General features: G+C 39.0%; 1 protein-coding gene across 1 annotated transcript in view; it reads right to left on the bottom strand.

The window, feature by feature from the left end:
- thsd7ba (thrombospondin, type I, domain containing 7Ba) overlaps window positions 1-23,298 on the bottom strand; it is a 165,404-nt gene extending 142,106 nt beyond the window's left edge. Inside the window, exons 1-2 of the mRNA XM_028393596.1 lie at window positions 23,060-23,298; window positions 16,990-17,166 (exon numbers count right to left, since the gene is read on the bottom strand). Coding sequence (XP_028249397.1) covers window positions 16,990-17,149 — 160 coding nt within the window. The 5' untranslated portion in view covers window positions 17,150-17,166; window positions 23,060-23,298. The remainder of the gene's footprint in view (window positions 1-16,989; window positions 17,167-23,059) is intronic.
- Between the last annotated feature and the right edge of the window lie 765 nt (window positions 23,299-24,063).

Genomic DNA, 24,063 nt, shown 5'->3' with positions numbered 1-24,063 from the left:
AACTTTCATTTTCACACATACCCAGATCAGTCAAAAAAACAGGGTCCTTTTTTATGTTTTTAGTGCATTTTTTAAAGTTTATTTAAACAGTGTTGAAGCAAATTAAGCAAGTCGTATATGTAGCATGTCAAAACATATTTTTTACCTCAGACTGCATGGACTGTTGGTGCTAGATGTCTAATTTATTGTCCAGGCACCAAACTTTGGAGGGCATAATGAACATGGGGGCCAGGGTTTTAGGCTTGCCCAGACTCACTGGCCTCTTGCCCAGCTTCTGCTTTAGTGGCTCCTCTCCCTGGAATCATGGGACCTTAAAGGGCATATGCCAGGTTTCCACTGCTATATACCACTTGCTTCAACGCTTCTTTGTCCTCTAATGTGGAACAGAAGACAAGACAGACAGTCAAGTTCACCAGCACATCTAGTGGTACAAAGTGTTATGATGTGTGGGTGTGGCTCATAGTTTGCTGGCTAGCATGCTAACTTCAGTGCAAAAAGCCAGTTTCTGTTGCCAAAGACAGGACAATGTGCAACTGATCCCTATTTTGGACCTTGCTGGTGGTGGTGGAGCCCACATGGCTCTTTGGGCATGTGTTTAAAGACATAATAATCCATCCCAAGGCCCAGATTCAGTCTTGATCTGGTTTCACTGTTCTGAGCAGAGTGCTTGGTGTTCTCCTCCCTTCTTCCATTGGAGTCATTTTATAGATTGGGTCTGTCTATATCCTGACCCCTAATCAACCCCTTTGCCAAGATAGATAGATTCGATCCCAACTCCTCCCTAGTCACTGTTGTGTGTTCTTGGGCAAGACACTTCACCCTAGCCTGTGGCGCGCCTTGCTAGTCATTGTATGACACTGCTTGGCAGCAGCCGTAAAGAATTTCCCTCTGGGATTAATACAGTATCTAAAAAAAATAAAAAATAAAATAAAAAAAAAATAAAAATACATCCCCATTGATTTTATTCAAGGAATTTAAGGAGGTTGCTAGAATCTACAACATCTCGTCATCTTGGCTCCCCTGTATATTAATGCCCCCATCTTTCTGCCTGGTTGGACTGAGTTTTTGGAGAATGAATGAATGTGCTAATCTTATTTGATATACATCCACTGCAGTGTTCTATACAGTGTATATATATATATGGACATAACCCTCCTCAGGATGGCATTATGGAGATTCATATGACGCACAAGGTTTGTATATCAACTTTAACAACTTTTGAGTATGTACTTAAAACTAGCACTTCACAACTGCCTGTGTTGATTTGTGATGAAAAGCATCTTTGAATATGCTCCCATGGAGTAGCTTCTGCCATTCACCCGCTCTGGCCTCACTCTTCCAAAGAAGTCAGTGAGAGAGCATGATCCCTGATCAAGGAAATCCCCCTAAGCACCCCTACAGCAAAACCCACCAGCACCCTTTTCCCATCACTGTCTGTGTTTATCATTACACCAGTGTTCTCTCCCCTAGTTACATCTTATTGAAATGCAACTTTGTGAGGGCCTCATTTAAATCTCTCTGAACCGTGCCCTCCCACTAGATTTCCACACAAGTTCAACATTACAACTTGAGGTTTATGAAATTCAATATTATTGAGGTAAAGTCACTTTGCTGAGACGAATAGTTATGAAATCAGTTGTGTGTCTTTTGAGGACCTGGTATAATTTTGACATAATTACTGTTCATGACTCATGATTTCTTAGAAATACACATGCATTTTGTATTTACACACATTCATAGTCCAAAACTGGCATTTGTGGTTTGTATGTCATGATTGTTCTACACACACACACATTTGGTCAAATAAAGCCAAAGCTAAAACAACCTATATGCACGAAAGGGTTTTTCTTTTAGTACATCTTACAAGGTTGCTCTCCTTTACTGAAGTAAAAAACACTAAATTACTAGCTGCTAACTCTGCACTGTGATTAAGAAGTCACTCACGAAAGAGGAAAAAAAAAACTTAACACACCAAACAAACAACAAGAGGATGAAAGCCAACATTACCAGAATGAATGATTGTTGTGGCTATTGAGTCCAATAGGTCGGGGTAATTCTCCCTTTGCTCTCACCAACAAAGAATTATCCAGCTGCTCATCCCAGTGTAGGACAAATGAAAACAAACAGTGATAAAAACAAATGAAAACAAATGGGATGCTGCAGAGATGCATTGGAATCTGACCAAAAGTTTGTAAGTGTAGTGTTGGTGTTTAAAGGCTTAATTTGTCTTTGTCTGTGTGTTACGGCTACCCCTACACACAGTTCTTGTGTTTGTGGTGAGTGTTAATGAGATGTCCATATATCTTAGATATGATTGATTTACATGTAACATAAGCGTTAAGATTCCAGTAGTAGTCCAGGTTTTATTTTGAACGTTTTGTCATTTCCTGTTTTATTTTGTAGTTTTCTTCCTTGCTCTAGTTTCTTGTAGTTTTGCTACCTCTTGCCTGATTACCTGATTACCCTCATGTGTCTAACCTGTGTGTCCAATGGTCTCCTCCCTACTGTGTATTTTAGGTGTGTGATTTATTCTCTTCTCTGCCAGTCTTGTGTTTTTTGTATCCAAGGGTTCTGTTTCAAGTGTGATTAACTCGTGCATGACTTTTTTGTTTGATGTTCTCCCTAGTTCTTGCCTTTCTCTGAATTGCCTTCTGTGTATTGATCACTCGGCCTGTTTATTGGACTGCTGCCCGATTCCCATAGTACTGTCGCCAGAACTGTCTTAGACTTGTACTTTTAGGTCTCTCCCCCAATCATTCCTAACACTTAAGGGTTAAAATATTTCCCATGGCAAGGTAACAGAAAGAGAAGGACATCACAAAGAAAGTGAGGGAGTGAGGGGGTGATGTATAATTTAAAAATAACAGAATAAATGGGATGATGGCAAATTAAAACCGTGGGATAGAAATGTATGTATCCATACACAGTAAAAGAAAACAAACAAACAAAAAAGTCCATCCATCACTTCTTCTTTATTAAATGGGCAGTTTGTCTTTAAGACTTGTCCTTTATTTGCTGACAGGTTTTTTTTGTGAAATGCTTCTATTGGAGCACTTTAAGTACTGTATCCAGAATTCAGGACCTCAAGTCTTAGATAGATATGTCCTAGTAAAATCAATTAAAATATATCCAACTTCTGTTGTACTGACTCTGATGACGAGTTTTTGAAAAAAAGGGGAAAAAATTAATAAAAATTAAGTAAGAATACATCAAAACAAAAAAAAAAAAACAAATACAGGTCTAAATGTAATATCTCTGGTAGATTGTATTGATTCAATCTCATTTAAAGTGAAGTCTTAGCACACTCAAGCTGATGAATGTAAGACATGTACAAGTCTATGTCAGGTCACGGACAAGTTTATTAAAACTCTCTGCATAACCATTGTAAAAGCAGGGACAAGTGCTTTAATCATCTGGGCTGAATTGTGGAGCTGTAGATGTACGGAACAACAGGATTCTGAAGGATACAGAGGCTTGAGAGTTAGTTATTTTAGGCAACAAAAGCACTTCTGGTAAGGTCAGGGCAAGATTGTGGTTTAGTCGAATAAGAGTGCTCTACTGTGACTTGCACTTGAAGGAAGTGCAGGGTCCCTCCACCCCCACCCTTTATTATTAGGTATGATCAATTCTTAACTTAACCAAGACCTTTGAGTGCCTATATATAACCATAAGTGTAGTAAAAGAAAAGAGAAAAAGTAGTCCTAGGTAACATGTCTGGATAAAAAAAAAGTCAGCAAAACTACCATCTGAATTTAACCATGGAAATAAGTCAGAGCCTTCCATGGGAGAATTAACCCTAACTGTGATGGCTCCTCAGTTGTTAAACAAAAACAAAGTTTAGAGGAGTCACATTACTTGACTGCATTCAATGGATATGTTAATGAATCAGACGTTATAGAGTCGCACGTCTCCTTTAGGAAGGAGAAACTGGGCAGTGAGTGTGTGTGAGAGAGAGGTTGCGTGGCAGTTAGTGAGTTCTTTGTTTGCGGCAAGAATTAAATGTACAGTATTGGGTAAAACAATAAAGCCACAGCTATGCAAGGACATATTTAACTAACAGATGCGACCTTATTTTAATGTCTATGCAACTGTGAATGCGGCAGACATTTCTTTTTCGGGGGAGTGTAGTCAAGGCAGGGGGCATTTGTTGTCAAGGCGGCCGCAAGCAAAGAAAACAACTCAGGAGATGCTGAAACTGCTGTCCAGCACATTATGGAAACCTGGAAGGATCATGGTGGACTATCATCTCCTGGGAGAAAATGTGGTAACAGTAAGAGCATTTCCACAGACGCAATGTGAAGAGAAATAAAGGGACTGGGTCTAAGCAGCTGTGTAGCCTTAAGAAACCCACTTATCAGGCTGATCAGAAGAAAAGGCATCAGTTTGTGAGGAAGAATAAAGATTGCACTCAATGAAAAAAAGGTCACATGGTCTGATGAGTGTAGATTGACCCTGTTCCACTGTATCAGCCTGTGGGGGCAGTGTTATGATCTGGGGTCTGGTCTGGGTTATGAGGTCAGCTGATAATAAGCAGGTTTTCATTTTTTTTTTCACATCCTTGATGACAACCTTATTCCAAAATGTCAAAGATGATCCAAATTATGTATGAACATAATCCAGAATAGACAGTATGGGCACAGACTATTCTGAGAAAAGTCATCCACACTCTTGCTTTTTGCAACCGACTCTTAATTTTCCGTCAAATGAGCGACACACACACCATCGTTCCAAATGCATCATTTGCATTGGTGCTGGCAGGATAATCCCACTGCAATCCCTTCCCCTCTCTCTCTCTTTGTCTCTCCCTCTCTCTCTCTCTCTCTCTGCTTCTCTCCTCCCTTGTATATCCTCTGTTTTGACTAGCCTGTTACAGCACAGCAGTTGATCAAAGGGTAAAACAAAACAAGCGCTTTTGATAGACAGTGCTCCGCAATCAGAAAATGACTCATGTGGGAGCCTTTTCTCAGGTAAGAATAAAATCCATTCGGTTTCACCTTGCCTGTCTCTCGCTGCGTGCTCCCCACTGGATCAAAATACACAGTAAACAGTGGGCTATTTTAACAGGTCTCTGTAGAAGCTTCTGCTGTTCAAACATTATTAACATTTTTCTTCTATACTGTGTGCAATGCATCAGGAGTTCCCTGAATTCTGAATTCTTTTAAGTGTAGTGAAACATCAACTTTAAGAAAAAAAAATGGGGAATCTTATCAGCTGGTAACCTATTTACTTCAAGATCCATCTGCAGTAGGGGAGCATAAACTCTTGTGCTGACAAAGACAGAGAGCTCCAGTATAGAGAGAAGCCTGTCAAGGAAGCTGCACCATGAAGTAGATGAACACAAAAGAGTTTTCAGGGTTTTTGACTCCCCCTGGACTCACACGGCCTGAGACTGGTTGAAACCTTTAAGGCTTAGTTGTTGCACAGCGAAGACGAGTTCATTTAATTAAAACTATTGTAAGTGTGTGTCATGTTTTGTTAAAGCAGCAAATAGCCTTTAAAAAACAAACAAAACAAAAATATGGAATTACAATGAAGTGGCTAGATAGAGTTTAAAGAGCATATTAAGAACCCTGACAAAAAAAATAAGGAGCAGAATGATAGGGCAATAATGCTATGTGACACCGAGGCTTCATTTATTTTTGCAGTGTGCAGCCGAGGATGTCGGATGCTTTGTCCGCTCATTCATGCAATGACAAATTACTTTTTATGGTCTCTTTATGTGTCTAACCTTTACGCAGACATGCATAACACACAAAGGACAAGGTCACTCATCTCAGCTTCGATAGTTTAGAAAGGCATCAAAGAACAAGGCGAGCTCCAGTCTGCCTCCTTCTGAGCTGAGCTGATTTTACTTGATTCTCTGGGCCAGTTTGCAGCAGCGGAACAGGAAAAACCTTCCTGTCAGCAGGTTTTTACTTCATTTGCATCATAGAGTCTGAAGCTGTTGACTAATCAAATTTCATTATTGTGACTTTTATCCTTCTGAGGAATGGCTTTATTCAGAAAATTTAATCTAAACAGAGAGCTAATACAGTTTGCCATTTATTTCATGTCTTTGAGTCATCAAGTAGAGTTTGATTCGTTAAATCACTTACTTCAAAGAATCCGATGAACAGGCGTGTGCACTCTGGTATGTTCATCTACAAGAAGACTGGATAAATATAGACGCCATTACAGCTCTTCACAAGTGAGATACTTTGATACCTTTGTATTTATTTATTGTTGGCTTTAAAAAGGAGGAAGTAGCCTCAATAGCCAATGTAGCAGCGAAGCTACCTGTACTGCACAGACTCTGGTTCCAAGATGGCAGCTTTTAATAATAATGGCAGCGCTTTAAGCTTTTGGCAGAGCTGCATTGTCCGTCTCTAATTAGGGTTAGGGTTAGGGTTAACCGTGGGTGCCCAAAAGCCTACAATTTTGCAGTATAAGAGATGTTTTTTTCTTTACTTTTAGGTAAAAGGAGTCAGTTTTAAGAAAACATTGTACAAACATAATAACTGCAGCAACTCCACCAAGTGACACAGAAGCAATTACACTTTTGTAAATATTAAAAGCTCAAGGCTATGAGCTACTATTGGGGCCCTGAAGTATTTTAACAATGTGAACTAAAAGAAAAATCACATCATTATTCCACTTTTTTTATGGATCACTGGTGTCTTTGCTTTTTTGTGTTTGTGTGTGTGAGAGAGAGAAATGCTTCTGCTGCTAATAATCTTAGTCAAGCCAGCTGATACTTGGATTCTAGATGCACGTCTATACAAGTTGTTACGGTATGTGTGCCCCAGGCAGCCAAAAATGATGAAGCAATGTCAAGACTTTAATTGATGATTTATTATCTTTGATGAAACATGTAAAAAAGTAAAATTACTTTGTTATGTAATACATATTATATATGTTATGCAATTTTGAATCCTAAAAACCTCATACTTTATTTATTACTATATATTATTTATGCATATCCTCAAAAAATCTTTTAAAGGTGACATGAACCTTCCATTGGATTGTTTGTGTTGATGCTATAACAGTGACTTATTATTGCAGCTCTGTAGAAAATTTAAGGAGAATTTTATTCAGATACCATCTTTGCATATTCAATATTTTGATGCATTCACATTTTGGACCCATGTATTTCTAAAATCCTGGCTAATAAGGGAAGCAGGATTCAGAAGCATCACATCCTGGTAGGAGTGCCGATTTACATTAGGCACACAAGACAAAGGGTGTAATATATTTATCATTTTTCATACAGACGGTATTATGCCATGTGCTTTGAAATTAAATGTTAGTATTTTTCCCGACTCATGCTCTGTGAAGATGCCAAAACATTGCTGCAAACTGTGCATCGCACCATGCCTGTCTGAGCAGATTAACATGGCCGCCAATGGTAAGCAGACCATTTCTATCTGTACACGCACCGAGGGTGCCAAATCAGGTGAATAAGGGCAGGATTTTGGACGTGTTCAAATCCACATTCATGGACCGCAGCCATCAACTCTGTCTCTGACAGTGCCGACCTGCAAAGTTTCTGACATCAAACTCAAAGAGTTGAACGGCACACGTCAAAAGCTGTATCTCCTCATCCCTTCGGCTGCACACCTATCTCCATTAATGTGAGACTGAAGAGTGTAGCGCGCACACGGGGCTTTATCAGACAAAACAATCAGAGGCTCAGGAGATGTCTTTTATGTATTTCAGTATCAGTATTAATTGAAGCTGCAGGAGCCATTCAGTAATGAGATGACCTTCTATCTTTTGATTCCAATCATTTACACAGTGACACTCCAGGCTGGATATTTCCATTAGCCACAGGAGCTCTATGTAATTACTTCTGTTTCCAGTTACTGTGTCATTCCCAATTTCTCCTTCAATCCTCTTATAAAAAAAAAAAAACATTCTGTGAACTGTGAAAGATTTGTCCAGAAATGGAACATTTTTTTTTTTTTTTGTGAAATAAGTGTTTGAAAAGGACCTCTGAGCGGAGAGAGCTGAAAGCTAACTCCTCTGTGAGAATATATTCTCTCGGGATTAAGGATCTGACTGCTAGGAATCTCCTGCCTCGTGATTCTCATGAGACTATAGCCACCATAGCTTTTATGATAACCTCAATCAGCTCCGTGCCAGTTAGAGAAGAAAGATGCGAGTTCAAAATGAGATCTCAATTGAATAATCAATGCGTGTGCCTTTTGAACAGACACGTCAAATTTTTGTCAAGGTTGCTTTGAACGCTTGAATATAATGTGGCTTGCGACTGCAAATCTGATGCAAATCCTTCAATGCTGATCAGATTTAAATGAGACAAGGCTGAGCGCAGGTTTGCCAGCAACTTCATTGCTGGTGTATGTCTAGCACAATATCTGAAATTACAAAGTGCATGTGTGTGACTTTTCAAAAGGCTTGGGATATAGAATATGTATTGAGTATTTCAGGTTAAAGTCCATTGTACCCCCCCCCCCCCCCCCCCCCCCCCCCCCTTGATCCTAATCACATTTATGGCGTGCTAGATAGTAGTTTACCCAAGGTGAGGAGATGCATAACAAACAGTACTTTATTTCAAATTTTAATGAAACAAGATTTGTGCATATTTACTGGAATATGCTAAATTGTGATTCCCAGCTTGCATAATTGATAGTATATAAAGACAACAAGGAAAAGAGCTTGAAAGCTTTAGTTTTGTGCAAAACACTGCAATTTAGTGCACTTCACAGCAAATAAGCATAAAGTACGCTGAATTTAAGAGTTTTTTTTGGTCTGTTGTAAAGGAGAGTCTGTGTTGTAACTATGTGCATTTTAAGGTAGCAGTGGAGTACACAAAGCCTATTTAGAGATACAAGTAGATGAAAATTTGAATAGGTGGTAATAAAAATACACAGAAAGTCTATATTATTTAACTGAAACATTTAGAGCACGATATCGACATTTTTCAATATGCAGATAATGTTGTTTTCTATTCACAATATAGAATAGAATAGAATAGAATAAATACATATGTACAATCTTGCAATTACACCTCCACGTCAGTAGGGGAACACTTAGCAAGCTAAGAAGGTTGCTAATAAATAATTCCTCTTAATAACAACTTTCTAACAACATGTTTGTATGGAAGCTAGTTTCTATACAATAAAATTAAAACCACTGTCAAAATCAGCTACAATATACCCAGCACAAAAATAGTGTCTATCTAAACACACAACCAGTATTATTATGCCATCACACATATTCATCTGGTGTCTTGTCAATCACACTTATCATTTTTTTGATTTTTAGATTTGTGTGTGATGGAAAAAAAATATTTATGATCTCAGACCAGTGCTGTGGTAATTCTGAGATAAAGATATATATATACATATATATATATATATATATATTCATTTGCTTCTGCCTATGGACAGAAGGCAGAAATCTCTTTAGCAACCTCACAGCAAAAACAACTGTCAAAATGGCACCAGTCGCTGCATGAAAGATATGAATATTTAATATTAGGAGCAACTAGCCCCTTTAATGACATTGTGGTGTTTGAGTGGTTCCAATAAAAGCTAATGGAACTTACTACTCCAGCTGTAATATTAGCCTGCCAATCATCAACTTAAAATTGTTGCTTGATTGCTCTTTGTTAATTTCTTAACTGTTTGTTAAATGATTGTAACGTGGCTAATTGGTGTGTTGGAGACGTTTCACAGCATGCCAAGCAGCTCTTTAAAGCTCCCTGTTTGCAGCAGATGAAATCCCACTCAGACAGGGATCCACAGCTGTTGTCAAGCACACCAGAGCCCACACAACAAATCACCTAGCAGTCATCGTAATGATTGCCTTCGAATACATAAGTGAATTTTGAGAAAACCTGTTGAAATCTCTAACAACATGTTGCGTTGTGCCTTTGGAACATGTTAAAATCAGACTGGATGATGAATGTAAACCATACTGAGTAGCAGGAAGCATATAATGTGTTTTATCTTAGAAAGGCTGGAGGGGTTTCTAGAAAGACTTCGCTCAAGTCTGTATAGCTAAAGGCAACATTACACACATAATTAATTTTCTAAGAAATAATACATTTGTTCACTGAGCTGAATATCAGTCAGTGCAGGCTTGGCAGAACATTTAATGCTATTACTATTAATTAGATCATTACCTCATTATTTGCAAGCAATAACCATTTCTGTTTCAGTGATGTGAAGGTGATTAAGTTTACATGTACACAGAAAGTTTGCAAATGTGGGGATGCAGATGTAACTTTTCAGTCTGACACAATGTGAAGTGGATTAATCTGGTTCATCAAAGACTACACCACCAGGATTGCCAGTCACTGAGTCAAATGTTGCTGATAGATTTAGATTTAGAGGAATCAACTCACCTCATCACTGCAGCTTTCCTTTTTTTTTCTTCTTTTGGAACTGTTTACATATAAATGTTACTGATGTTGTTGATGAAGATTCTCAGTCATCCTGGTCATCATACGCAGAGCAAGGCGTCTGGACTTGTAGAGTTTTCTCTACAAGTCCAGACGCCTTGCTTCAATCTTCTCTACGTACTGATGTTAGACTTAAAGTGTGGATAGAGTTTACTTAAGTTAGTAAATGCCTTCAGAAAAGCCTAGTCTATACAACAGTATGAGTAAAATCTCTCTAGAAACAGTCCAACAATAAAAGAAAAAAAAAACAAACATGATGGAAACTGGTTTTTATCCTCAATACCGGATATGCTGAAATAAATCAACATACTAAACTATCAACACATTCCTCATGAGTGAACAACATATTCAGTTGATAATTGTATCCCCCAGAAGCAAGACATGGTAAGAATGGGATGTATGGACTTATGGCCCTAAAGTCAGCTGATCACAGTATACTTCACAAATATTGGAAAAATGTTAAGTTTTTAGCATTTAGTCTCTGTACACTTCATTCATGCATGTCCCCTCCTTTGCTCCTGGTCACTGTGTTCACTGTTGTGTGTCTGTACATATGCTGGGCATTTCACTATGCATTATGCACAATGCAAAACTGTGTATATAAAGTTGTATTTAATTAAACACTTAAGATCTGAACAGGTGTATGAAAATCCCTGAATGGTAAATGCCACACAGGTCAAAACCCTTAATCTAAAGCAGAAAGTCTTGACTTCAGTCACATCTTGGTGGGGGTGTACAGAGCACAGATTCCAAAACAGACTTTGTTCCAATATGTATGCACCTGACTGTATAAGGAGGTCTTTGGTTCCTGTCTTAGTGGTGTCCAGCGGTGTTTTATTTTAGTCAAAGGCTTCATCAACACTCCAACTGTCACTTTCATTTCCGTTTTAACTCATGGTTGTGGTTAGGCATTAAAACCTACTGGTGAAGATTAGGTATCTAAATGCATCATTAGCCTATTTTACAGATCACACCATGAGTCCCGACCTCAATAACACATTTTCCAAGGACTGTAAATATCAACCTCATATTACGTTATAGAAACAAGACCAGAGAGTAGCACATACCTGGAATTACTGACCTCTTGTCAATATTTCCAGGAGTGTTAATAAATGATAAGAAATACATACAATCTAATTACATTCCTGTCTGCTCTGGTCAGTGCAGCTGATCTATCAATAATGTATGGCTCAAGGATTGCTTTGAGTTGTTTTACTTATGTGCATAGAGCAGGGTTCTTCCTTCTGCAGCTCAGAAAAAGACATTTTTCCACGTCTCACCCTCTATCCTGAAGCTGTCTGACTGAGCTTTTGTATCCAGCAGTCATCTGAGCTTTAATTAATCATGATCGTCGTATTTGTCAGCATGTGGTATGTATGTAATTAGTGAACAATGTGTTTAATAATGTCCGGATGGGCATTTTTCAATAGTGTAAAACAGCCGTTCAGTGTGGATGAAAGTCAAAAGTATGAGCATTTACTAATATTTACATAATAAGGCTGAGTATAGAACAGATCAGAAAGATTAAATATTACTCAAAGCTGCATGAAGATCCTTTGAATCCAACATCAGGCTTTAAGTAGGTGGGCGTCAAAAGGTTGAAGTGAAGGTTCGAAGAAACATTTGTACCCTCTGTCTGTGAGTAATCCGGTTACGCTAAGGTGTGTGAACAGATTTTTCTGATTCTGCACGGTTTTCTTTTGAACATGTTATTTATCCTTCACAGCATATCATCTTTCTAATTGGGGCTTTACACCAACAGTGTGGGTCATATGTGAGCTAAATATGTAACCTATTGATTGGGTTACCCCCGATGCTTCATTTAGTGTCTCATCTTATAAATGAAGATATCTCCAACGCCTAATTGTCCCTCTGCGATGCCCTAGATTGACCACAACAGGAATAAAACTGTCATAATGTCCTGTTAAAACAGCTTAGCCATTATTGCTAACTGTCTTAAACTGCACTCGGCAAATGTGATTTTTCTTTGTCACTGTAAATCAAGAAAGCCATCTGTGAATTATTCAAGACCGTTTGGTTAAAAGTGAAATCCTCCCAGACCCGATCCTTGCACACTGCCTCCTTTTGAGCTTATTTTTTTCAGAAACAACAGAAGAACTCACTGCAGCACTGATGTTTGATTTCAGCTTTGATGGTGCAACTGTGTGGTGAAATTGCAAATAAATGCACCCAGACCCTGAAATGAAATGTAAATGTTGCCCGACTCTACTAGAGTTTGTTTTCTCTTACAGTCAAACAGCATGCATATGCGGCGCTGTACAACAACAAAGCCTTTGCATTCATAAAAGATTTCAAGTGGAATCAAGTGTTGTTTCCTCATTATATTAATGTAAATATGTACTTTTACTTCGTTTCAAGTTCCAGCTTTCATTTTTAGACGGCTTCAACGAACTTCTGACAGAAAAGCTTTTGACTTTACGTGATGGGTTAAACCTGAGACTTAATGAAGTAAAGAAAACATGACTAGCATATTAACAGACTTCCCAGCATGCACAGTTGGAGAGTAAAACCCCCCAGAGACTATGGGTTTTTGTAGTTTACACAAAAGGGAATAATGGAAATTAAGCAGTTATGCTTTTAATAATAATAATAATAATAATAATAAAACCATGTAATTTGTCTTTAGAGCAAGACTCTTTAACAGCTGACAGACTGACTGATTCCTTTTGAAGCCAGTTTTTGCTGCTTGAGTTCTCTGTGTCTTTGGGGCTCATCTTAAAAAAATGTTTTGACAGTTACAAGCTGATCCACTGTGAATTCAGGGGTTGTACTTCATGTTTGCTCCTGGCTTGTATTGCAAAGTGCATTTCTAATGTGAAAAAGGCCACTTTAATGAAAGCAGGAGGAGCATACAACAAGTAGATCCAGCTGTGTTAGCACTGCAAAGGTTACATGCTGATAGAGATATATAATTCTGCTGCTATAAGATTAAGCATTGACAAACACAACTAGCAGGACCAAGGGTGAGGATGGATGTATTCGCTTCATATCAAACACAAATACAAGCTGGGATAGTGACAGTGAAGAAGCCTTTGTCGTTAATCACATATGTTGTCACCCATAGTTTTCTGAACTCCACCTGTATTCCCAAAAAGAGGCAAAAAAGTTAAAGCAAGATGGTTGTCGTGGAAACAGGAAGCTCACGAGTTGGTGCCTGCCATTCTCTTCCTGATTCAGTTTGAAAAACGCAAAAAGAAACCTGAACTCAGTTAATTGATCTTGGTAAATATTTTATTTTATTTTATTTTATTTATTTTTTCCTTATGTTCCATTAAGTCACATTTTGTCATGATCCTGGCTTAGTTGGTTTTCTATGGTTTCTGTTTTTATGTAGTCATGGTTTTTTTGCCTAGGTGTTACTTTACCCTGTTCCTTTAGGTTCCTGTTTTATTTTGAAAGTCCTGTTTATGTCTCTGTCTCTTTAAATTCCTCTTGTGTTTCCCTCCTTGTTGATTAACTGCCCCGCCCTGATTGTTCTCGCCTGTGTGTCACTTTGTCCTGTGTTGTTCCTGTCTGGCACTACTCTAATATTCCTGTGTTTGCTCCCTGTGTTCCTAGTTCCTCGTTGGTTCCAGTTCTGTTTTCAAATCTTTTTTTTTACCTTTGGATTCTTAGAGTTTCTCTTTGGACTTTTTTTTATTTATTGTCTTTAATTAAGGCTCAACTTTTGTTGCATGTTTCTGTTTGTTTGTGAATCTGACAATCTGAAAAACAACACATTTTTAGACAATAACCAAACATGATGTTTATGTTGAAGCAATTTAAAATAATACACACTATAGGACTGGGTCCTGGAGCTTCAGTCCTATAAGCTCTTTGAATAATCCAGCTGAAGCTGGGACTCCTCTCATTATGGACTTTATTGATTCCTCAATCTTTTGAAAATCATCTCCCTTCAGCTGAGTCTTACAGCTGAACGTTCCCACGTCATTTAGATGAACAACAGATAATGAAATTATTCAATCCCCCAGAGGACTCCAGCAACATGAAACATTTTAGCCAAAAAAAAGAAGAAATATGAAGAGATACACGCTCACTAAACAAATACAAATTCATGCTTTTAATCACAGAGCTCGCCACTGTACACAGTCCCTGGTGAGTTGTTAAAATGATGTTGAAACATCATTCAGTTTTTTGCCTTAGTTTTCAGAGCTAGTTGGATTCCCCAGTCAGACGGAAAACAAAAAAGTTAAATAAAGGGGTTTTTTTATATAAAAGGAAAAATAACAGCTTTGATGTACAATACAACCCCATCTGGGATGAGATCTCACATGCACCTATGAAAGGAGGTCTGTTTCCTAAACTTTGGCTGTAAGAACAAGAACAAAAAAAACATGATATAAATAACTTTAAAAAAAACAATTCTTCATCTCACGGATGACAAATGAAAACCTGGGGAGAGGAGCTCTTACAGGAACAGACTAAAGCTGGATGAGTGTGGTATCATGTTAAAAAGTAAATGCTAATTGAAGTGAAAGTAAATCCTATTTTGGATATGATGAAGTAAACGGGGAATATATGACCCCGTTTAAGCAACATCCAGATATTTCGCTCTCATAATACAACTCGGAAGCAAACAGAAAACTATTACCTCTGCAGACTTGTTAACTCCTATTACTGTCTCATGATCAGCGTGCTGTCAGTAAGTGGTATCTCAGTGGCAAAAAAAAAAAAAAAAAAAAAAAAAAAAAAGTGAGTCACATGTCTTTGAACAGAAGTTAAACAGTACTCCCATTAGCTGCAGTGTGTCAGAAGCTCCATTCTGTTCTTCAAGACACTGATGAAGGTCAAGCTTAAATGGCTCCAGCTCCCTGTTTTGAGCCTGAGACTCGCAGCTTAGCCACAGCTCTGGGAACTGGCTCGCACAAAAGACTTACCCCCACAATGCTGCTGGCCTAGATAGACACACCAAACACACAATAGTGCGGCCGTTTTAATTTAGAGCAGATCTTGCATAGAATTCTAAATGTGTCAGCCTCTGTAAGTTCATTCAAATACATCATGTCCGTGGTGGAATAGGTTCAATCAATATTCGCTAATATACAGTATAACAGGTTGATCCGAACTGTATTGTGGGTCAAAGCTCCCAGTGTTTCCCCACAGTCAAGCAGATAGATACACACAGAGGTGAGACGTCTTCGGTTTATGTCATTCCTTTTCTTGTTTCTAAATTGATTTTCATTTCCAGTTTTAAGAAACAACTCGTAAGCCATCTTAGCCCTGCATGGATGTCAAATCCCCACACTCCACGTCCCGGTTACATCCCACTTTTGAAACATAAGCGCTTTCAAGTGAAATTAATCAATCTCTTTATCACATGGACAGTGTCATTACCCAACCACAGAGTGAGAAATGAAAGTGCTAATCGCACAGCGAGTGGGGGCTTTTGTGTGGGGAAGGATACGTTTTCTACCTCAAGCTGCTTTGCGAATGCATTTTCAATTGAATTTGTGAAGCGAGTAAAGGATGGATCATAAGATTACCTCAAACAAAAAAAATCCCCTTCATGAAAAAGAGTGATGTATGACATCGTGCCTATACACTGCCTTTTTTTGCCAAAGGCACGCACATTATAAATGTTTTCAAATAAACTGCAGAATGGATGCACACAATGATATCATGTACAATTTACTGGACATTAACCAGAGACATAAATCTGCTCAATATACCAGGACATGATAATTTAGTGTGTGTGCACTAAAGTCTCATTAACTGTGTTACAGCAGCATATGCATTGTTATTGTGACAGTTTGAGCCTTGCTTGTCACTTTGGGACTCTGGATAAATAGTCAGTCAGACAAAAAAAAGGTATTATTATGCTAACCACCTAGGCGTCCAGGGCCTACTGGGTTGATGATGTCCAATAGCGAGGTTTATGCACCCCATGTGTGTCAGAAAGAAGAGGATTACTCTCCCTACAGAGCTGGCTGCACTGCAAATGAATGTAGTTGTACAATATTTTCTGCTTTAATGAGAAGCAGTAATGACTGTCTGACTCTGGTGTGTGTGTGTGTGTGTGTGTGTGTGTGTGCTGATGATGTACAAGGGTGTAGAGTAGATTGAGCTTTTTCTTATTAAATTCATTGGTAATTCATTTACATGATGATTTTTTTTAAGATCTCTCGTTTGGTCTCTTGGCACTGATGGTCGGGTAAGCAGGATGTGTCTATGTGCCACACATCCCAGAGATCCAAGCAGTGTTTCAGTAGGGATGTGCAATATGCGATATTAAGATCAAGAAGATTTAAAATGCATAAATTCATAGCATTGAACATAAACATAATGACAAGACTTTTGGCCTGTAATGATAAGTCCTCTTTTTTATGAAAACATGATGCAATTATATGACACCATTTTTCCAAATTATAGGCGGGAACAGCTTTGAGTGACAGACAGGTGTCGACTTACGTTACAATTTTTCTGCTTCACTTATAGCTATGATTTCAATGTGAGGGATTATAAATGGCCCAATACGCCAATTTTACTGCTTGATAAGAAGTTAAATAGTCAAAAACTGCACATTTGTTAAAAAAAAAAAAAGTTAAGGGATTAAATATTTTTACCTGCTTTCCATAAGAAATGGTGGTCTTTAGAAAACTCAATGTCTGAATGCACGGGTATTGAAAAGAGAGACAAGAGGAGGAAGAGGCCGAGGTAGTTCCCAGCGAGCCGGGTCCAGGCAATGACCCCAAAGTCATCTTTCAGAGTCATAGTCCAGCCCATTGCTTCCTCTCTTACTCCTGTGGGAGAAAAATGAAATTCATCAGTAACTCACTCATACATGTAACCAGAGGAAGAAACGGTATGAAACCCTTTAAAAAATGGAGGAAAGTGGAAGAATATCACTGTGAAACGTCCCAGTGAAACCTCCAGCCAAGACACATAATAGTGTCAGTGTCCCCTTCAAATGGATCCTATATATACTGGATGGATTTTTTTTTCATTTTCTTTTTTTTTAAATTTAATCCATCTCCTACATAGACTAAAACTAATTAATCAGAGAAGCTTGAGAATATCTGCCTCCCAGGGTAGAAGTGGAAACAAGCATTGAAGAAAGGGGAGACTTTAAGCTTGGAGTAATACGGGGTATTAGTACCTTTTTATTGCAGCTCATTTATTCCTATCTGCTGCTACTGTGATTCATGTCCTATGAGTGTTAGGGATTAGTCCTGGATTCACTAGGCCTCTAATTGTGTTGCACAAACAACAAAATTAATGAATATGGAATTGGATCTGCAACACCTGATGCTTTGAGACAATGCTGTTATGGTCATGGTGTTGCGGTGATTCATTTTCCAAAAGCAAATTTTTGTTGCACTGTGTAGTACTTGGGTTTTGGGATTTGTTATTATTGATTTATCATCCCACAGAGTATACATTGCAGTTTTTTTATTGTCTTTTTGCAATCATAGTACACAGCAGAGAGATTTCTGACACACAGTAAAAGAGTGTTAAATTTACACATTTTTAGAAACTGGGCGACAACATGAGCTATTTGTTCAAACAGAAAGAGGTGCGTGCATGCATACAGCCAATGTAATGTAGACCTTGTAGTAGTTACATGTATAGTCTCACAGTAAAAGTTCAGAAAATGTGACTTTTTATTGTTTTTAAGGCCTAAATTTTTTGTCAATCATGCTATAAATCTTAGATCCAAGTAGCTCAAGAGCCAAGTATAACATAACATTTCAATTACAAAGATATTTCTGTCATGAGGAAAAACATGAGGATGAATGGCATTGACCAAAAAAAGTCACCAATTTTTTTTTGTTAATACTGATCAGCTATAAAATCATGGCCACCAACAGGTGGAGTGAATAAAACTGATCATCTGGTTACCATGGACACCTTAGTTTTCTGTTCCATTTCTCCAAACTCCAAATGTTTTGGTATCTTTCAGTAGTTAGTTCTTGTGTTTGTTAGATTAGCTTCCTGTTTTATTTTGAAAAGCATGTGTCTTCATTTGTCTTGTTTTCCATCCATTTTTTTGATTGCCTTACACCTGTGTCTCATTACTCTCCCCAGTATATTGAGCCTGTTGTCCTGCATTTCTTTCAGCTGCCTCCCTGTGTTTCTCTTAAATTAGCCAGCCTAACTTTGTTTAGGAGCTTAGGTGCTCCTGAGGCCCTTTGTTAGATTGCTTCTTTGCAGATTAATTTGCTTTTTTAAAGCTCACCTTTTGGTTTGATTACTTTATTTCACTCAAGTTAAGTCTTCTCAGTTGTCTGCATTTGAATCCACATAGAGACACAGTACAACAACTTTTTAGTGGGTCGGATTTATTAGACAGCGAGTGAACATTTCATTCTCGGAGTTGATGTTAGAAGCTGGAAAAAAATAGGCAGCAATGAAGGATTTGACAAGGGTGAAAAAGTGATGGCTTAGTCATCTGCACTTCAGAGCTCCAGCTATTGTGGGATGTTCCTGTTCTCGGACAGGGTCATGGGCAGCCAAGGCTCATTGATGAACATGGCCCATATGGTCTGAGCCAACAGACAAGCTGATGTAGCTCAAACTTCTAAAAAAGTTCCTGTTGGTTCTGATAGAAAGGTGTCAGACCAAAAAGTGCTACTGACACATAGCACCTTTCACTGGTCATTAGAACACTGGGAAGCTATGATCCCACATAGGAGTTATACTTGAGGTCCTTGGGTGAATGATCTGGATCCCCAACCACATACTACAATTGAACCTGCTGGCCTCACAACTGTAGAGCATCGACATATAAAACATTATTGTTACACATTCAGATGTGAGACTTTAAGATCTGACTGCCAGGGAATGAATGCACTCTACTGTTTGTAGTCTTTCATCAAAAAAACAAATCATAAACTGTATCATGACAATACGTAAATCAGCTTTTAATTTGATCACTACAGCGCACTGCGCTTACAATGTTTCGTCTTGATAATTAAGTACCATAGAGAGTATCTAATGGTAGATTAACTACTGAGAGGCAGGAGGCATTTGAGATTTAAGATTATTTACACATGGTGTGTCTCTGAAAGCGCTGGGTGCCGAGTTATTTTTGCTTGATTTCATTCAAGGAAAATTAGATTTTGACTTTGCTGCTTTAAGCTGTGCTTTGGTTGGGGCAACATTTGTTTAATGAGAAAGAAATGTGAGGATTAGAGATGGCTCTGTGCCCGGTAGTGGGCTGCCAGATTCACAGATTTTGATGGACTGTCCAATTTTCTCTTTGGCTTTGATATGTGATTCTATATCCAAATGTGTTTGGTCTTTTTTGTGTTGAAAGAGTGTTTATTTTTTTTGTTTTTTTGTTTTTTGGTCAAAGTAGCTTTGTTTTTTAAATCTACATATTTAGTGTTCTGGCAATTCAACATATAACTCTTTGTTTTCATCTATTCTCTCAGGGTTCTGGTAAACCATAGAGCTCTGTCTCATTTAAATAACCTACCAGCTTTGTGATAGCATGTATGCACAGTTTTATTTTATCAGCGCTCCCCTTTTGTTTCACAATTGCGATGGCCAGAAAATGTATTCTATTTGGATGAGTGAGCAGACTAGTCGGGCGTTTTTTCACGGCCACGTGCCAATTAGACACCTCTGGATGCTGATTACTAGGCATCCTCTCAGGGTGCCATGTTCTGGAAGCCATACCTGACTGCACCGAGATTACATCCACCCCTCTAGCTGGTCTAATTTGACTATTCATGGGACATGCAGCGCTCTCCACAGGCTGACAGCACATGTCAGTACTCATTGGAAAACATGGTATAGAGGAAAGAAAAGCAATGACCCCAAGGCATGTCAGTATTGTTTTTCAAAGTATTCCTACATTTGAGATCACCCTAGTGACAGATATGTTTGCAAGATTTAGCAGCTGCAATTTTGCAGCAGTAGTGGGATCGCGCTGGCTATTCTGGAAAAAAAAAAATCTTTAAAAACCTCTTAAGCTGCTAAATTTCTGGGTCAAAGGAATCATGCCAGGCTCTCAGTGGCCGCAGGAAAACCTGGCAAACAGCAGCGTGGCTCAGATGCGGCTGTGCATCCTATTAGATGCTCATGATCTGATGGAATGCAATCTGCTTCTCTGTCTCCTGTGGTCCTCACTTTTTTTTGTGGGGGGCCCCTGCTCACTGGATTTTTCGGAGAGTATAAGCACCCCACAGCTATCATATGGGAACAGATGAGAAACGCGCTGCAGCCTTCCCTTTCACAGGTGGTCACAATAATTAATGTTTGATTAGATGTTTCCAAATGAATGGCAAAAGCTAATTTGGTGTGCCAAGACTCTGAACAATCACAATGTGATCCTCCTGCTTCTCTTCAAATAAGCCAAACACCCTGTTCTGTCTGGAGTGGAAACAAAAGGCATTTGATCCCAGTCTGTTTACCAGAGATGCCACCCTCTTCTCTGGATTTCCACACACTTATGCAGCCAATCAGCCCATTCTCTCTCTCTCTCTCTCTCTCTTCTCTCTGTCTCTTCACATCCTCAGCTTAAATTCCTGCCTATGCGCTGACTCCAGTATGTTCACGTTAACACAGCTGCAAGTGTTTTTTACATTGCGCATGTAATTGTTTTTTGATTGAGTTTGGCCAAAAAAAAAAAAAGGAAATATATCCTCATCCAAATGAGATGATTTTTGTAGATGTTTTCACTGGCAATGAACAATGGCAGCATTGAATGAATCCTACATGCAAAGCACAACAGCAGTTTTCTTTTGTATTCCTTTGATCAAAGGCGTCTGTCTCTCTCTCTCTGCTGACTGGTGTATATACTGAATATACTGTCCATCTTCATTTTGTTCATGAATGCTTTAGACAACATGTGCATTATTCAGAGCTAAAACAAAGACAACTTCATTGTTTTACAGACTGAACAGGTGGCGACATATACGTAATGTACAATGCAATACAACATGACTATAAAACAGCTAAGTACTACTATTAGAGAATAGATGAGGACAGCTGTCCAAGGTAACATCAGGAATTTGGATGAGTCTGCACAAACACAATTTATGTTTAATGTCAACAATCAATTCCAAAGTTGTTGAGGTTTGTGTTTTAGATGCGTAGTTAGCAACATCAATGTTCATGCATACCTTAAACATACTGTACTGTTATTGTATATCCCTGCTAGCTGCTATGCATGCATGGAGTGTTTACAGCTTCCAAGATACTATTGTCAACAGTGGTAAAAAGCATTTGTCATACAAACATCTTAAACAAAGGCCCCTTGGTTTATCCCATAACTGTGGATAAAGTGTCTGTGATGTCACCCATCAGCTTCCACCTGTCCCTCAAAGCGGCCCAATAGAGGCCTTTGGGGTGTTGACTAACTTTCCCCAAATACCTGCAGGGGGAACTGAAGATTTTGACACTTTCGCATGAGCTTTTTTTTCATTTCTGTTCTGTTTGGTTAATTATAGATAATACAGAAGACATCCAAACTTTTTTATGCAGCTTTGCAAACTCAGTTCATCCCAAATCATCTCAACTGGGTTCAGGTTAGGTGATTGTGGAAGCCAGGTCATCTGACAAGGCACTCTATCACTCTCTTCCTTGGTCAAGGAACGTAGCGCACGTAGCCTGAAGGTGTCTGAACAGGTGATGTTGAGGAGTGTCTGCTACTTGAACTCTGTGTGGGTTCTGATATGAGGTGCTGTTCATTTATAGTTTCTGAGCCTGGTGACTCTGATGAACTTGTCATCTGCAGCAGAGGTAACACTTGGTCTTCCTTTCCTGGGTTTGTCTGTATGAGAGCCAATTTCATCAGAGCATTTTCTGGCATTTTTAAAGTTCTTTAAATGTTCTGGGCTATTTGACCTTCGTGTGTTAAAGTAATGATTCTAGTTGAGTTGTTCATGCCATAATATGGATTTGAACAGTTGAATAGGGCTATTCACTGTAGAGGACTTCTACCAATCCAGGTGACTGATTTCATGGTTCTGACTGGTAATGCAAGGAGTGTGCAAATCTGTCAAAGTAAAAGTTGGCTACTTTGGCATCTGAAATATAAAAAAATGAAGACAAAAAAAACAAGATTAAACATAGTGGTTCTCTTTGCAACCACATCTCTTAAAGTTTAGTCCTTTGCTTTGTTTGCAAGTGTATGTGGCCTTACCCCATAACCATTGTCCTCTATCCAGAACACCCATGTGAGGGTGCCAAACAGAGAGGATGAAATGGAATTGATTCTTTATGTCTGAACGAACACCCTGGTGACAGTCAGACCTCATAACATTTACAGTACAAATCCCTTTCAACAGGACACAAATCTCAACAGCATGCAGTGGAGTACATGGGTAGACACACAACCAACAAATGAGTCAGGATAAGGACTGGGTTTGTAAAGAAGCATGGACAGGAAAATGTAGAGGAAGATCCAGGCTGGCTCCAGTGTGTGTTTGGTTAATGTCATGCATGTTCCATAACTCTTTCTGTGACTGTATGTGTACATCTACTGGGAATACTTAACATCCAAGTGACCTGTGCATGTCTGACAGAGTGATGAAGCCAGCAATGTTATGTACCCACAGAAAGAAGCTATAAAGGAACAGTGTGGCAATAGTGTTCTGACAGCCACAGAAATGGCTGCTATCCATACCGCAAGCACACTTAAAGACACCACTTCTGACACTGCATGATTTATAATATACACTGTACCTCAGCAAGATGACTGACAGTCATCCCTTTGGGTGATCCGGTTGGTACAGTGGCAGATGCTTTTCTCCTATTCCTTCCACAGAAGACAGAAGCAGGGCAGAAGTGGGGCCTCCAAAGATGTTAAGTCTGACAGGGACGGTAAATCACCTGCGCCAGTCCATCCGCCTGGAGCATCGTGCACTGGCTTAATCCTGTGTGAATCAATGTGGAGTGGGGCTGGGACCGCGTCACAACCTCCAGCAGCACTGAGTGGTATTAACTCCCCGACTTTGTCACAAACCCCAGCCACCGATGTGATCTTACTGGGGTCGGCCTGAGCTATACCGCACAGGGTCTGAGGAATTCAAACAAAACAGAGAGGAAGAAGAGATGATTTAAACACTATGACACCATGACATCTAGGTGACAGTGTTGTAGATGCAGCAAGGTTCCATAAAGATGCATGGCCTGAAGGCATCATTCCTTTATTTTACACACTATCAGCAAATACTGGTCTAGAGATATGACTTCACTGTGATTTATAATCCACTCACCTGTTCTCTCTTATTCTTTCCACTCTTTGTCTTAGCACAAATATCCCAGAGAAAGTTCCTCTGCATACAAATAAGGGTTATTATATTTCTCCTGTTTTAGATTCACTGCAGTTACAGGGGACTTTGTCACTTGATACATGTTAGCGAAGCACTGTTTGTGAATCTATACAAAAAAACTGCAAGGCTTACAGTGAAAGGTCTGTCGTTACGTTCTGACAGTGATATCAAAGACGAGAGTTCAGTCTGAGAGTTGAAGCTTGGGTTTATGCTCTTAGATGACATTCAATGATTACCTGTCAACCCTCCAGTCAAGCCTATTCTGAGAGCTCATCCAGAGCAAACTCTGATTCTATTAACACCTCCTGTCTTTGTCTCTCATCCACACACACACACACACACACACACACACACACACACATACACACACACACACACACACACACTGCCTCTTACCTCTTTCTCAGCATCCCA

Source organism: Parambassis ranga, chromosome 21, assembly GCF_900634625.1.
Source record: "Parambassis ranga chromosome 21, fParRan2.1, whole genome shotgun sequence".
In the NCBI taxonomy this organism is placed as follows: domain Eukaryota; kingdom Metazoa; phylum Chordata; class Actinopteri; family Ambassidae; genus Parambassis; species Parambassis ranga.
The sequence above is the reverse complement of the archived record's forward strand: the minus strand, read 5'-3'. Positions and strand labels throughout refer to the sequence as shown.